Genomic DNA, 17,083 nt, shown 5'->3' with positions numbered 1-17,083 from the left:
ATCGATCTTTTCGAACAAACATCAAGATGCATTATTCATTTTCTTGTAGTTCACACACAAAGGCAAACAATAATGCTATGATTGTTGCACATGCTCATATAATTTCCATTTTGTCTAATTTAGCTGAGGCTTGCATGGCCTGATGCTTTAAGTAGCCTATGATGGCACCACTTTCTCTGAAAACACAAAGTAATAGATAACTTGGATTCTGGATTCTTTTCTACATTCTCCCATAATTTGTGACACACCCCTCACTGCAAACTGAGTGACAGAAGGTTTTAGTTTATTTGACATTTAAAACTCCCTGATCATTTTGGAATTGTTTTATCCCCACTGACAGAACCAATCTGCTACTCGCAAAGCAGTGACTGGTTCACGGGGTGAATATGTGTGAAATGTCACAATTATAATCTTTCCCTTCTTGCCATGACTGACGAGAGGCTACCCTCTGTCATTCCGCATTCTGTTCATTTTCCCTGTCAATTTCCATTCGTTTTTCTCGGATGGGTCCAGACGCCGGTGGTTTTTATAGAATCATGACAGCCGCAAATGCAAAAAGAGAATATATTGACTGAGGGGTATAGATGGCACCAGGCTATTTAAATGCATTTTCTTTCTCATCTCAGCCTTTACTATTGTGTGATTTGTTTTGTTACCATAATTTGAGTCTCTATTTTGTGTTTTTCCTGCTACATTGTTTGTTGCTCTTGTACTTTTTCTTAGTCCCAGCAAAACAAGCCATTTACATTGAGTGAACACAAACTCTCTCTGAGCTTCCATGTATGTTTACATATATTGCAGTGGTCCTTGAACCTTTTCAGTCCAAGGACCCTATAGTGTAAAGAGTCTTGCAACATGCGTACAGTACTACCAATAGTAATGTATTCACGTATTATACTTATGGAAAATGAACAATGGAAGTCTTAGCTTCTTAACTTTAGCTTTGGTTGAAGAAAATATAAAACTCAATTTCAGCCCATTAATCTGCACACCCTTATGTTTATTCATACTGTTACAAAACCGTCCCCATGAGGGCTGTCCAATGACATCCATAAACTAGCGGAATACTTGTGAGGATATCAAGTGAACTTTCTGAAGTGAACTCACACTAAGCCTGAGGACAAACTGTGCTAGTCGCGATTATACTGTTGACTGATTAAATGCTCGCTCTCTCTCTCTCTCTCTCTCTCTCTCTCTCTCTCTCTCTCTCTCTCTCTCTCTCTGTTTTTCTCTTCAGCACAGAATCAAATTAGAAGAGCTGCATTGGTGTCATGACACATGCTGTTAGAAGTAATGTTTGAGTTTCTCAGATTTAGACAATGTTTAAAAGTCTTTAAAGTGATAGGGTACACTACATGCAACTTACTTGAGAGGCCACTATATTTAAGGTTGTGAACAACACAGACTCCAAAGAAATGCCTATTATTTTAAAACATCCAATACTTCAAATGCTATTTACATCTTAAGGGATAGTTTACCCAAAAAAGGAAACTAGTGTCAGCATCTACTCACCCTCATGTCATTCAAAACTGTTGGTAACCAAACTGTTTTGGTTTTCATTGTCTGGACAAAAAGAAGAAGAAAAAAACCTGATACATGTTTAAAATATCTTCTTTTATGCTTCACTGTAGGTTTGGAATGAGGGTTAGTAATTGAATTATCCCTTTAACACTATCACTAAATGGGTACCAAATAAGTTATCAGCTGATATTAGAGATTTTTTTATTGGATGTTTTAATAATGTCATATTTAATAATTTCCTCTTTTTTACATTCAGATTATCTTTGCTGTCATCTAACACTCAAATCTTTAAAATTTCTAATAATAAAAAATAATGCTGTTAAATTTAATCTTTAGCAAAATAAATATACATTTTCATGTGCATTATGCCTATATTCAATTTTAGCATTCTATTTAATAATCTATTTACACAAAATTTAATAGAATTTGAATACCGCCCATTTATTTGACCCTAGCATAAAAGTAATTATTGGCTTATCAGCATCAGTCTGAAATGTAATATCAGTGCATCCCTATCTTAAACAACTCATGAAAAGGAAACGGAAAATACATGCAATTTCTGTAATGAGGAGTAAACCACTAAAATGTCTATTATTAGCAGCTCTCCTCCAAAAACAAATGCCTCCTAATCCGTTTTCCTAACGTCATCTGTCCCTCAACGTCACTCTCTCATTGACATTCCTTCCATCTTTCTGTTAATCCTCAGTTTAAACTGTCATTCCTCAGCATTATTGTTTATGCAGAGATGAACACCCTCTCAGGACCTGTGTTTACTGTAGTTTTCAGATTGACAGGCATCGCAAGCCTCTGACGCCTGCATTTGTAAATCACGGCAAATTGCTGTGGATGGCAGGCTGGAGAAAAATGGATGGAGAGCACACAGAACGGGAGAGAGGAAGAGAACGGCTATTTCAGGGAGCGAGTGTCTGGAATGCCAGCTGTTGACTCAACCCCCCCCCCCCCCCCAATCTCTCTCCCTTTCCTATCTTTGAGTCTTTGTCAGAGCCCCTTTCTCAACCTCAAGTCCTCATCACACAAAACTTTTCCGACCACACAGAGCCCCTCTCCCTCACATGATAATTATAGCACACTGTCATCCTACAATTAACACACACACACACACACACACACATAGAAGAAGCTAGACCCACCATATAAAAGACAGCAAGACAGACAATAGCCACTCCAGGGAGACACAGCTAATACAAACAGGCTTGAGAGTGGATTCATACCATGCTTTAAAAAAGGGCAGGGACCAAAACTACCTGCGTATCAATACAAAGCCCTGACTGGATATCAATTTGAGGCAAACAAACCATCTAAACACTAATGAGTGCGACCAACTCCTCTGCCTACCGGTCGGAGCGCAGTTACCACCAGAAATCATCCTCCTCATCTTCATCCTCAACCTCAACAAACCCATACATGGAGAAGAGCCGGGGACTCTTTGCTGAGGACTTTGGATCTTTCTTGTGTCCAAAGGATGCTTTGGGATTTCCAAGTGAGTTATTAAGGCTGGTTTCAGTTCTTTATGGATCTATATAGCCTAATGTATCTTTATCAGTTTTAACTCCTTAAACATTTTTGTTTTGGATGAGAATCAGTATTTACTGGATATAGTCACATTCTAATTATACTTTTAAAGACTGGACGTAAAAAGTGGGCACTGACTGTACAAATGTGTCAACTGCATGAGGCCTGAAAATGTATTTATGGTAGTATATGAATTTCAAGACTGCATGAGACTGACTTGACTTGAGATTTGACCGTTTGTCTGTGTGATATGTATGTGAAGGCAGATGTATTTAATATTCACAGTTGCATCTTGGTAACTGTAGAAGTATGTAAAAACAACAGATTGCTCACATGCTATACAAGGGCACATGGGGGGCAGAGAAAGGGTAAATTAAGGAATGTTTTGGGCCAGAGCCAGTGCTGTGACTTCACTGTTGGGGAATGACTCGAGGGCGATCTCTTGCTGAGCCTGATTTATGGATATGAAGTCTGAGATTCATCAAGGCAAATTTTCACACATCATTAGAAGGATATTAATGAACAGGAATGCCCATTTGTAACATAGTGGTGTTTGTGTAACATAACAGAGTATATTCTTTACTCATTGCTGATTTAATTAGCTCTGGTGGTATTCAACCAATTTTATGTTGTGAATTATTTTTTCACGTTTAATTTTTACTTCATCGGAATGGTACGAAACTTGATGGCTTATGTGGCACCTGCTATATAAACACACAAAAAATGGACAATAATGACAATGGATAATGTCAAAATATATATCCAAGTGGAAAAACTAATAAAAGTAATTATATCTGAAAAGACTTCAATAACTAGTTAGTGAAAATATATACATACAGTTGAATATTGTCCAGAATCATGAAATCCTCTAAAAAATAACCCCCGAAATAAAGAATACATATTGAAAAAAATATAGTATTAGTACATCCCTATCATTAAAAAAAGTTATGCTTATTTTTTTGACCCAGAAGTGAGGAATAACAGGGTTAATACTTTAGTTGATAGTTTCAGTCACATTCAGAATGCATTTAAGTATAGCATGAGTTTGTTACTGAAAATAACAAAGAAAATAAATTAAATTTTGATTTGAGTTGACTTTATTTTTTACTCTTGGCTGTAAGTCCATTACGAGGTAGGCTACAAAACAATCTGCCTAGCTACAAGACGAAAACTGCGACAATTCTACAGTAATAGACCTATTAACATATGATGTCAATTTTAACCAGTCTATAATTGAGACGCAAGCTGACGCCAGTTACGCTTGTATGGAAACATAAAACCATGTTTACAAAAAACATGAAAGTAGTGCCGGAGGAGCGCAGGGCATAGACAACAGTGAATATTGGGAAATATCAGAACCCTTAATGGTGCAACTGACCAATCAGAATCAAGTATTCCAGAACGCTTGTGTAATATATTTCAGATATCACATTAGATTTTTTATTTTCCTTTAGACAGAACAGGGACAGTTGGAAACATCAAGACTCTGGGAGACACATACCAATTCACAGTGGATGTCCAAGACTTCTCACCTGAGGATGTGATAGTCACCACCTCAAACAATCAGATTGAAGTTCATGCTGAAAAGGTAAACAGATACAGGCCTCTGTATAATACAACTGAACTGTTCAGAATATGATTAATTCCCGTATGTGTGCATTTTGTTCAACAGCTTGCTACTGATGGGACAGTGTTGAACACTTTTACCCATAAATGCCAACTACCAGAGGATGTGGACCCCACCTCGGTCAAGTCATGTTTAGGGGCTGATGGGACTCTCACTATAAAAGCACAGAGAAACACTGCAAAACTAGAGCACGCACAGACATTTCGCACAGAGATCAAAATTTAGATCTTTCCCCTCCTGCTGTATCCGTTTCCTTGTGATAAATGACCTTGAAAATATAGTCACTTAGTCCTGCTTTGTCATTCCTCCATGACCTTCTCTCATTTCTTCTCATTAGACTTGGATGGAATTTAAGCCTGTCATATGTATTCAAAACATTCAAGACAAATGCACTGATAACTTCAATTCCCTGCCAACTGTATATCACCTTACAATATACGTACAGTGGGGTCCAAAAGTCAGAGACCACATTTAAAATCTGTGATTCAAAAGTTAAACTTAGAAAGAAAGAGAACATTTTAGGATTTTGAGAGTAGGAAAGAAAAATTATATATATTTAAATGAATAGGAAGTGTTTCAGATTCTGCTCTATTCCTGTGTCACTAATCAAGTAAACAAATTTGTTACACTAATCATGTGACTCTTTGTACAGGTGGCTAGATGTTCTTGCTTTCATTAAAGCTCAAGATGTTTTATCAGTCATTCTCAAATTATGAAATAAAAAAGGACAAACCAAGTACTAAGATATTCTTGAAAAAAGATGTCTCTCACATTTTTGGAGCCCACTGTGACAGACAATCAGAACAAATAATGCAACTCGTTCCCAAATGGTGAGAAACCTATTTATTGAGCTGATTGTTATTGTTATTGTTATCAAAAGGTACATTTTCTAAATGTTAAATTGTTGTGTTGTGTGATTAAAACCACTTTAGAACAGAATAAAACCAGAACACCATTGATGAATATTTTGAGCTTTGTGAGTCAGTGATTTGGTTCCTGTCCACTTCCATTAAAGTGGACATCATGAGCAAATGACAGGTAGGCTACTGTGTCTCTGAGTACTTATTCTATAAATAGAGTCTGCTGTTATCATTCAGTCTTATCATCAACTATTTTTATGCTTTGTCATCCATCAACCTGTCACTGTGCTGAACCAGATACAAATCTATGCAAATCAGTTGTACATAAGACCGATTATTATTTCGTTCAAAATCGGAAATTAAAACTAAAAAAGAAATTATCCTAAAATGATCTGATGGACCAGATTTTGCTGGTCTCCCAGCCGTCTTAATCTAGTCTTTGCTGGTTTAGCTGAAAGGTCAGCTGGTCTCCAAGCCTAACCAAATGAAAAATGCCCAAACCCCTTTAAAACCAGATTGGGAGAGCAGCTAAAACCAGAAAATCAGCTGCTTAAGGGAGTGTTTTCCAGCATTCAAAGTATATATTAATATTCTAAATTCTTGAGGAAATATGAACATTTACATGAAATTAAAAATGTAGCAACATACATATATAGCTACTAAAGTTCTTAAATGTGAATTTTGAACATAAAGCGTAATAAGCTTAAATTATAAGTAAAGCAGCTAAATAGCAGAAATAGGTATGCCATTTTTAGCCTAAAGCTATATGGTAATGGTTCCTATGAATGGTTCACTGATGGTTTGGGTAATGACTAAAATGTGCAATATAACTGTCCCCTTAGATTTGCATCAATTCAAAACATATTTTGATATGTAACGTTAACCCGTGGTGGTGTTAAAACGCATTAATGACCCAATTAATAAACTAGCTGCTTTTTGTTTTATGGATATTTCCTTACTCTGGTGTTATTACTAGCTCACTGTATTTATTAATAGCTAAAGTTCGCCGTCATGTGGTCAAAACAGTTACAAGAAAAGTCCGCGCATGCGCTATGGTGTTAACTTCCAGCCATTCGCTCGGCCACTATCAATCGATCAGAGAGCGGAAGATGGCGGCGCGACGAGGCTGAGCAGTGAGATCGATCACCGAAACACTCGATTGGACGGGATCAGCTGAAGTCAGGGAAAGCTAGAAACTCGTCCATTATATAAGGTAAAGAACGTCAAACATGACCCGATCATCGAATTGTTTTAGGACTACTTTTCAGGCAAGTGTCTAACGAACGCGCAGCTAAAATAAGCAAAGAAGAGGCAGGATTATAGCCCGCCTCTGTCAGCGCCATCTTGATCCAGCAGGGCCAGGCACGCTGAATTAATCCCGGAGCTAAGAGAGACAGAGAGGACTCATAATCAATCCGCAACATCGTCACATTCTTGTTGGGTTATTGCGCAGTTACTCTCCAAATCACTAGACACATTTACTCGTTAAAGCCAGACATCCAGACATCATTGTACTCGATTCGGCTGACAATGACAGTTAGAATTAGACTGCAGGACAAAATGTCCCGAGCGAGCTCGAGATAAACGTTTCAGTGTCGCACAGAAACACACGGACTGTTAATGATGTTTCTTTATTGAAGTAAATAATGTCTGTAGTCTGTTGGATGATTAATGTTTGGCAATATACACGCACTGAATCATAATGAAAATAAAGCACCATAGAAGGGATGGTTTTGTACTGTGTAGGCCTATTAGATATTCCACATAATATTCCATTAGATATTAGATGTTCAGATATAGGAGTACAGTGTAGATCATAGCACAAAAATAAATATTCAGTTTTAGCACTTTTTGTGAAAGTACTTAAAAAAAATACAATATTGAATTATGGCCATCACTAATCTCTGCATCATTCAGATAGTTGTTGATTCGTAAACTTTTACATATGGTAAAATGCTGGGACAGGGACAGAATTGATATGAATGCCTAGGGACAAAGTAGACCAGACTAAGGCCCTGGTTCACCTCAATTTGTTTACATCCTTACAACTGAGGCATTTAGTTTGTAAGCCTCAAATGCAAAAGCAGCAATAGTGCAATCATTTTTTTTTTCTCCTTTTTTTATGAATAGGATACTGTGGGATAGTCTAAGTGCCATAGTCTGCTCCATCCGCTATGGACTTTCCTTGGCATAGTGGGAAAGTCCTAGGGCAACTTAATGAACAACGTCAGTTGGGTCTTCTTTGTGACTGCACTTTTGTGGTGGATGGAGTTGACTTCAAGGCCCATAAGGCTGTGCTGGCGGCATGTAGTGCTTACTTCCGCACACTCTTTTTGGACCAGAAAGATGTTGTTCATCTTGATATCAGCAATGCATCAGGTAGGCTTGCATTCTTACAGAGAACTTTTATTAAAGGGACTGTCCACCTAAAATTTAAATTTGGTCATCAATTACTCACCCTCATGTTGTTTCAAATGCATTTCTTTCTCTCTGTGGAACGCAAAATAAAATATTTTGAAGAATGTTGGGAAACAAACAATTGATCTCCATTTGTTCCACAAAAGAAAGCCATACACTTTGAGGGTGTGAGTAATTATTTTTGGGTGAACTATCCCATTAATCTGATCTTTTGTGGTTAATCACATGTAATTCAATTTGAACATTTCTCTGCTCTTTGGTTGTTTGTTGTTTTCTGCCTTTGTCTAATGTGTTCGATATTGTATTCAGGTCTTGAGCAGGTCCTTGAGTTTATGTACACCGCAAAGCTGACTTTGAGCCCTCAGAACATAGAGGACGTAATTGCTGTAGCAACTTTCCTTCAAATGCAGGAAATTGTCAATGCTTGTTCAGCTTTTCAGTCCTTGACTGTTCCTTCATCAACCAAGCCTGGTTAGTGCAGAGTTCAGATTATCACAAGCTGTTAGTTTAAGAAGGTACTGAAGTTATAAATCTATAAACCCTTTCTCATTTGTGTTCATGTAAAGTAGTAGTAACTGAGGAACAGTCAAGATCTGTGGGGAATCCGAAGGATGCAAGTTCCCAGGAGGAGCAGGAGAGTCATTCAGTGACTCCGAATGTGGTTCCTGAAGTGAAGGAAACTCCCTCGCAGTCAGAAACAACAGAAACCCAGGAGGCTGCGAGTAACATGACTGAGAAACAAAGCACAAAGTCTCTGAGAGCTGTCAGCAAAGTTTGTAGGCCGTCTAAAGCGAGGCTAAAAAAAGCCATTGTCTTGGATAGCAAGACAGAAACAGAAGAAGAGAAAGCCACAAAAGAGATTCCACCGTACCAAGATGACCCTTCTGACACAGACTACACTCCTAGTTAGTGTCCATTCTCTACTCGTAATGATTTTGTTAATGTTAACCATGTTTCAATACTTGTGTGACACTATACTGCTCCTACAGAACTCTCACAGAGGATGGCGGCTAAACGGTCATTTGTTAGTAGAAGGAGAAGCAAGTCGAAATATGCAACCGTTCACACGCAAGGTAAATTCTGCCGTCTATAACTATGGTGTACATTCACCTGATATTTTTGTTATTTAGGTTTCATAACTGTTAACATTTTTGCTAAAAGTTGATGATGCAGGGGAAAGTGTGTCAAAAGCTGAGAGCATGGAGAATGTGGTACAAGAAGATGGAGAGGATGAAGACGAAGGAGTGGAGGAGGAGGAGGATGAGGAGCAGGAAGAAGAAGAAGAAGAAGAAGAAGAAGAGGAGGAGGAGATGGACACAGAGGATGGAGAAATGACAGGTTCGGAGGGAAAGCAGTCTGCTTCCGCAGCTGAGCGCAGTGAGTCCAGAGCATATGGCTCCGTCACACACAAATGTGAGGTGAGAGATTCTTCAATTTTGTAATCCTTATTGTCTTTGTCCTTTAGTCAAAATGATAGACTTTTCCAGTGTCAGGTTTAATAGTTCTATTTTCATTATAGTTTTTCTGATTCTTGCAGGACTGTGGGAAGAAGTTTACACACACAGGCAACTTTAAACGTCACATGCGCATTCACACTGGTGAGAAGCCATTTAGTTGCAGAGACTGTGACAAAGCTTTCTCAGACCCAGCTGCCTGCAAAGCACATGAGAAAACACACAGGTGAGCACTATATTCATACAGTCTAATGCTCTTCCTCTACAGTCTCATCTGACTTGTCAATCGAAATAAAGTAAACCATATTTACAGAAAAACTTCACCATGTGCAGTTTTCCTCACACACGTTCTTACACGTTTCTGTTTTTCCAGTCCTCTAAAACCATACTGCTGTTCCACTTGCGGAAAGAGTTATCGGCAAATCAGCCTGCTGAACCTACACAGGAAGCGTCACACAGATGAGGCGCGGTACAGCTGTGAGGACTGTGGGAAGCTCTTCACCACTTCTGGAAACCTGAAGCGGCATCAGTTGGTGCACAGTGGAGAAAAACCCTACCACTGTGACTACTGCGAACGGGCCTTTTCTGACCCCACTGCCAAGATGCGACATCTAGAGACCCACGACACTAACAAAGGTCACAAATGTCAACACTGCGACAAGAAATTCAACCAGGTGAGAGATCCACTTAAACTGGTGTTAATTTTAACCACTATTGTCTTTATAAATGTAATTAGAAAAACCTTACAGTCTTATAATGATGTGTATATTATAAATATATACTGTATCGTTCAAATGTCTGGGGTCAGTCATTTTTGAGGGACTCAGGTTCATTCATTAAATTCAGCATAGTTTCCACAAAAATCTTAAGCAGCACAACTGTTTACAACATTGATAATAATATTAAGAAATGTTTCTTGAGCAGCAAATCAGCATATAAGAATGATTACTGAAGGATCATTTGAGACTGAAGACTGGAGCAATGATGCGGAAAATTCAGCTTTACCATCACAGGAATAAATTACATTTAAAAAAAACAGCGATTTTAAATTATAATATTTCACAATATTACTGTTTTTATGATAAAACTTAACAATAAGGTCTCTTTTGTTAACATTAGATAACATGAATTTACAGTGAGCAGTATATTTTATAGCATTTATTAACCTTTTTTAATGTTAGTAAAAATTCATATTTATGTTATGCATTAACTAATGTTAACAGATACAACTTGATTTTAAAAACTGTTGAGAATGACAATAATGAGCAATAGTTCTACAAAAAGTGCTGTAGAAGTATTGCTCATTGTTAGTTCATGTTTGTAGTTAACTACAATGTTAATGTTAACTTTTTACTAATGTTAACTACAAACTAGATAACATTAAATAATAATAATAATTTATATATATATATATATATATATATATATATATATATTGTTAGCATCACATCAGAATGTAATAATATTAGAAATAATTCTGTGAATATAAATGTAATATAATAAAAATATAATACAATATGTAGACAAAATGTATGATTATAACATATTATTGAAATTATTTTATAGCCATTTCTACAACAGCTGAGGACACATAATGTCTTGTTATTGAGGCAGAATGCACAGTAAACTGATAACTGTGAACAAATAGATCTAAATATATTTTTTTTCTTTTTCTAGTTGGGGAACCTGAAAGCACATCTGAAGATCCACATTGCAGATGGGCCACTTAAGTGTAAGGAGTGTGGGAAACAGTTCACCACCTCAGGTGAGATGTACACATTGGGACAAGTTATGGCATTTTCACAGCAATATATGCATGCGCAAAGGAATTTTAATATCCCTCCATGGTCTGTTCACAGGCAACCTGAAGAGACACCTGCGTGTGCATAGTGGTGAAAAACCTTTCGTCTGCATGCACTGCCAGAGAGCCTTTGCCGACCCTGGGGCGCTGCAGAGACATGTGCGCATCCACACAGGTATGAGCCATTTTTCATGTCCTCAGTCACAGTTGTCTATAAAGAGAGGACCCTTTTACAAAGTCTTGATTTTGTTTTGAATGTTCATGCTTGAATGTCAGTCTGTAACACTCTGTTTAGTTCTGGTCTCTATGAAGCCCTGTCTTCCGAAAAGTGCAGTGTGCTCTGATTGGTCGGATGGATTAGTGTGTTGTGATTGGTCAACCCCTTCAAGCGTGTTTCGGAAATGTCACACCCCTAACCAGAACGCATTAGATCTGGGTGGAAAAAACAGCATCTCTTGGAGATAGCGACAACACACTACTAACACAACTCAACCAAATGAGGAATATTGTGACATGCACGTTCCCTGAAGAACACTCAAGACTACAATCGAGGTGTTTTTGGGAGTTCATAAACAGTGCTTACTGATATAGAGCAGACTTTGTGCTTTGTAACTTTGCAGGACTTTTTCATGCTCAAACAGCAACATTACACACTAAGGAAAGTTGAAAATGTAAAAAAGCATAATAGGTCCATAAAAGTTGATTTGAATGTCTCTGTCTTACTGTTTTAGGGGAAAAGCCCTGTCTGTGTCTGATTTGTGGAAAAGGCTTCACTCAGGCAAGTTCACTCATTGCTCATGTTCGCCAACACACTGGGGAGAAACCGTACGTGTGTGACCGCTGTGGAAAAAGGTATTTGAGACACTGCATAAATGATTTTGCATAGATTCACAATAGCACAACACTTTAAATGTTCAATATGACTATCATACCTCAAAGGTTTGTCCAGTCCAGCCAGCTGGCCAATCACATCCGTCATCATGATAATATTCGACCACACAAGTGCCACACCTGTAACAAAGCGTTTGTCAATGTGGGAGATCTCTCAAAGCATATCATCATTCACACAGGTAAGATGCAAATTTTGTTATAATTGAGCCTTTTCTTATGTAGTTCTCTCTTACATGCTTCTAATGACTTCTTGGTTACAGGGGAGAAACCTTTCCTGTGCGATAAGTGTGGCCGAGGATTCAACCGTGTGGACAATCTGCGTTCCCATGTGAAGACGGTGCACCAGGGGAAGGCGGGCATGAAGAGACTGGTGGTGGCTGAGGAGGATGACGACGACGAGGAGGAGAAGCTGCTGTCTGACTCTGGCCCGGGCTCAGAGCTCGACAATAATGAAGTCAACATCGTCACGGTTACTACAGAAGACATAGTGACTTTGGCCACAGAGGCTCTGGCTGGCAGTGCCGTAGCACAGCTCACGGGTGAGAGAATATGACAGAGGAGTGTGATAAAACTGATTATTACACTGCGCCTTGTAGAAAGGGCATTTGCTAAATCTGAGTGTCACCATAATGGCACTTGGATGGTCTCCTAATATTATTTGTTGTTCCTGACCCCTGTAGTGTTGCCAGTGGCAACCTCTGTGTCCGCAGATGAAACTGAAGCACTGAAAGCAGAGATCACAAAAGCAGTGGAGAAAGTCCAAGAAGCAGGTGAATAATACATCATTAATATACTGTATATATTAGTCCTGTCAACTAATGAATTGCACATTTTTATTAATCGCACCTAACATTAAAATTTGTAAGATATTTTTATCATCATTTCACATTGAAACTTCTAATTAATGTAGAAACAACATAAAGACGGTATCACATTTTTTTAAAAATGTGTAATGACATCTTTTTAGAAAGTGCAATGAATGAAGGCCAATATCACCGACACCAATACTGCTTTTGATGTCTCTATTAAATGGATTTTTCCTTTCAATTTCTGGGGTGGAAATGAGTAAAAGTTATTGTTTACAATTTTTTTTTTTTAAAGAAATAAGGTTGTCACCAACATTTTGCATACCAGTGAAATTTCACAATTCTCGATTCTAGTTTTTATACCAACACACAAAAAAACGAATATAAATTTCAAATATTTTTTTAAGGCAAGTAAACAATCAGTAATAAAGCAAGACCAAATACACAAATTACAAGTGATAGCACAAATTAATACAAAAGGACATAGATACAACTGAAATAAAGAGTGTTTTCAGGTACAGTACTCAGCAGCATTAACTCTGAAAGTTAACAAATTCAGCAATTACTCTTTACATAGACATATTAGGGTTCCTTGAAGATATAATGTTCCAGCAAGTCTGCTTGTTTAATTTTCAAAGAAGCATGTAAATATTAATCAGGAAAATAAGATTTTCCTATTAAAGTGATAAAATGTTGTGTTGCAAAAATGAGTACACCTTCTTGAAAGTTACAAAATAAAACTAAATACAAATTTGCTGGAGCAAGTTAAAGGCGTTTTTTGATCAACAGGTGAGTATGTTGAACCAAAACATTTAAATAAGAGTCATTTCTTTACAAAAAAAGGTGTTATATAGCCTATTGAATCATTATCAGACTTATTTCTTTGCGTACAAGAGGATTACCATTTAAAGTGTGAAAATATAGCAAAAGTAACACAGAGACTCAAAAAGAATGGACTTGTGACAAGTCCCTGAAACAACCAGGCATTCACTTTAAACTTTAATTTCGTGATGAGGGATTTGTTTGTTAAGAAAAGAGCAGGAGAAATGACAAGCAAGTGTCTCAGAGCTGGCAGAAGCTGTGAGAAGAGTGACTATTTCATCTCGCACAGTAATACGCTACGTGCAGAAGTGAAATGCATTGTTCTTGTCCACACAGGACACAAGAAACTCATTTAGTCTTTTCCAAGGTCCATATTAACAAAATATAGACTTCTGGTAATCCATACTCTGGTCTCATAAGAGCAAATCAATCATTTGGGATCTAACAGGATCCAAAATGTATGACATTGCACGGGGGAGGAGTGAGAAGTGCCTGGGCCTCATAGTGAAGTTCTGTGGTAGTAAAGGTCTGAGTCCTGAACGAGTGGGGGAGTTGTACTTAATCAGTGGTGTCATGAATTCACACACCATTATGTGATACAAAATCTTGAAATGGAAGATTCTACCTTGTGTTTTTCGGGCACTTTTTTAACATGACAATGACTCTATACATTCTCCCAAGGTAAAAATCTTTCAGTGAACAAGTATTTCACCCAACCTTTACACACTGTTGGGCACCTGTGGATGATTTTGTAAAGGCAGGTTGAGCAACACTCCCATTCAAACATAAGGGCACTCAGGCAGGTGATCCTCCAGGAGTTACACGGATGTGAAAAATTTTCATGAACTTGTACACTCAATGCAAAGCTGAAACAGTGTGCTGATCTATTCCTGCAGATCCCAACACCCAGATCTTGTATGCATGCGACTCATGTGGTGAGAAGTTCCTGGATGCCAGCTCTCTCGCCCAGCATGTGCGCATTCACACTGCCCAGGCCCTGGTCATGTTTCAGGCGGACTCTGACTTTTATCAGCACTATGCTGGAGACGGCACATGGCAAACAACTGAGCAGGTCATCCAGGGAGGGGAGCTCTTGTTCCGGACACGGGAAGAGGAGAGTGAGGAAGGAGAAGTAGCTCTAGCCCAGCCTGAATCTCAAACTGAGGGGGCAGAGGTGGAGACCAGTTCACAGGCAGAGACAGAGGAGGGGGCTGAAAATCAAGGAGAGTGAGGAGTTTCTGACCTGATTCAACCCAAGGAGAGTTAAAAGGACAAGAGAGATCCACATGGAGTTTTAGACTGTCACAAAGTGTAATATTTCTCAGCAGAGGTATGGTTATTACTGATTAACACACTATAATTAAATCCGCTCATATTTTAAAAATGCTAGGTAGATGTCATAATATCTCAAACCACAGCACTATGTGTGCAGAGCATATTAAAACTACATTGTACAGAGTTAAGTTTAAATAAAAAAGATGACAAGAAAAAAATGTAATTTAATATGAAGAAAACTTAATTTGTAATGCTGTCAAACCTTTTAATACTGTTGTCTCCCTGTATATGTCCTCTGCCAGCTCATGTATTCACACTATTGTAGACTGTTTTACTGAGGCCAATTAAACAATTGACTGTCCTACAAGTTTAATTTTTCAACAAATCAGCTACCGAACTTTTATTTGATTCATTTATTTGTGGTTTGTAGAGTTTACTCATTTTCCACTTGAGCATAGTACTGCTTGAACATTATCTTTTTTAAATGCATTGTGTTCTAGATAAATGGACTGTAAAAAAAAATTTTGTTACTTCTTTAGATCAGTGAAATTAATCTACTATTTTTTGATTATCACAGTTTTCATTGTGAGATTATATAAACTAGTATTAGTGATCAAGGTAATTTTGGTCCAATTCTGTTGGAGTTTATCGAACAGACAATTGGATATTGTATCACAAGTAGATACAATATAAATTAAGCCTTATTTATAGTGCAAAACTTGGTGCAATAGTGCAATTTAAATGTTTGTTAATAAACCTTTTAAATAAATCTTTTGGTTGGTATTGAATAAATGTCTATACCATTGCCAGGAAAGCAAGGCTACTGGTTGTTTACCCTAATTTAATCTTGGTTTATCAAATGCATTGAGACTTTGATTAGAGCTTTAAAAATCGAATCAGTTTCGAAACAACACTGCTTGGACCACATTGCAATGCAGGTATCAGAGGTATGGGTGCTTTGCTGTTTTAAAGTGTGGTTATTTCAGTAAAAGGCTTCCAGTGGAAATGATTGCAGTTGTTTCATGTGTCATAGCTCATTAAGCTTTAGATATAACAAAAGACAAACAATTAGGTAAAGGAACAGGAAAAACAAGTGTTGATTATTTGGGTTTTTTTTTCTTTCTTTTTGTTTTGGAGCTATTTGTCCCACTTTTTACTCCAGTGAATATTTCTCAGGTTTTTATTTTCTGTATAGGAACATATTATCCCAGGGCTGAAGAAGGTGGGTGAAGTAGATTCAAATATAACTTGATTTAATAACATAAAGAAAACTCAGGTTGATATCATACCTTGATAATTTCTGCCATTATTGTCCAAAGATTAAATTTATTGACACTATGGCCCGGTTAGACCATAGACAGTGGGGTTAGACAAGGCCAGGATTAGGCCTTAGTAGTTCAATTAGGGCATTAAGTAGCTTTTATAAACATGCCTTAAAAAAAACATTACTGGTGTGCATCTTGAGACAAAACAATGGCACTGACATATTTTAAGATATGTCAGTGCAAGTTGCTTTCAGTAAAAACAGCTCAAACATGTATTTTAGTCTGGGACTTTCTTCAGCCTCGTCTGTGTGTGAAACCGGTGGCACTATGTGGTAACCTGTTACAATAGAAATTGCAAGCAAAATGTAAAACTTTACTTTTATGTAAAAATTATGAAAAGTAATCTAATTCATGAAACGCCACACAAATGTAACATTCCGAAACACATATCAAATAAAAGCCAAAGCCTATTAAAGGCTAATATATAAAAAGCTTCTTTTTTTTTTGCAAAAAAATGAAATAATAATTATTATATAAAATATCTCCACATTCAGTTTGATTCATTTGAGTCATGCTGCCTTCACGTGCTATCGGAATTATTGTAAATACTAGTTTCCTAGTTAAAAAATTGGACATGGACAATTCAACTCAAGTCAAAATTTAAATGCGATGAGCTCGTATTCACAACTTCAGAAGTGGGAAGTTGGACATTTTCGATAGCATATGAAGTCAGCATTAATCTACCACACACTGACGCCTGCCCACCGAAAAGCATTGTGTTGTACTGACCTCTGTTGGTCGTAAAATATT

The 17,083-nt window shown here is 37.5% G+C and overlaps 2 protein-coding genes across 8 annotated transcripts; both read left to right on the top strand.

Moving 5' to 3' along the window:
* Positions 1-2,568: 2,568 nt before the first annotated feature.
* hspb7 (heat shock protein family, member 7 (cardiovascular)) lies at positions 2,569-4,961 on the top strand. Its single transcript, XM_081387307.1, has 3 exons — positions 2,569-3,022; positions 4,509-4,642; positions 4,727-4,961. The coding sequence occupies exons 1-3, from the start codon at positions 2,851-2,853 to the stop codon at positions 4,904-4,906; spliced, it is 486 nt and encodes a 161-aa protein (XP_081243433.1). The 5' UTR covers positions 2,569-2,850; the 3' UTR covers positions 4,907-4,961.
* Positions 4,930-16,753, top strand: zbtb17 (zinc finger and BTB domain containing 17). 7 transcript variants are annotated; one of them, XM_081387295.1, is made up of 16 exons: positions 4,930-5,511; positions 5,614-5,719; positions 7,672-7,920; positions 8,269-8,430; positions 8,526-8,864; positions 8,949-9,032; positions 9,121-9,377; positions 9,497-9,639; positions 9,787-10,087; positions 11,091-11,178; positions 11,273-11,389; positions 11,946-12,066; positions 12,154-12,284; positions 12,366-12,644; positions 12,786-12,875; positions 14,630-16,753. In XM_081387295.1, exons 3-16 carry the CDS (start codon positions 7,716-7,718, stop codon positions 14,962-14,964), a joined length of 2,652 nt encoding a protein of 883 aa, XP_081243421.1. In that variant the 5' UTR covers positions 4,930-5,511; positions 5,614-5,719; positions 7,672-7,715; the 3' UTR covers positions 14,965-16,753. The 7 variants fall into 7 exon arrangements, with proteins under 7 accessions (XP_081243421.1, XP_081243426.1, XP_081243424.1 ...); XM_081387300.1 differs by lacking the exons at positions 4,930-5,511; positions 5,614-5,719 and adding an exon at positions 6,568-6,754 and having other exon boundaries at positions 8,529-8,864; positions 12,816-12,875; XM_081387298.1 differs by lacking the exons at positions 4,930-5,511; positions 5,614-5,719 and adding an exon at positions 6,568-6,754 and having other exon boundaries at positions 8,529-8,864; positions 12,795-12,875.
* The last annotated feature ends 330 nt before the right edge of the window (positions 16,754-17,083 follow it).

This window comes from Scardinius erythrophthalmus, assembly GCF_964197995.2.
Source record: "Scardinius erythrophthalmus genome assembly, chromosome: 15".
In the NCBI taxonomy this organism is placed as follows: Eukaryota; Metazoa; Chordata; class Actinopteri; order Cypriniformes; family Leuciscidae; genus Scardinius; species Scardinius erythrophthalmus.
This window is presented reverse-complemented; position numbering and strand designations above follow the sequence as displayed.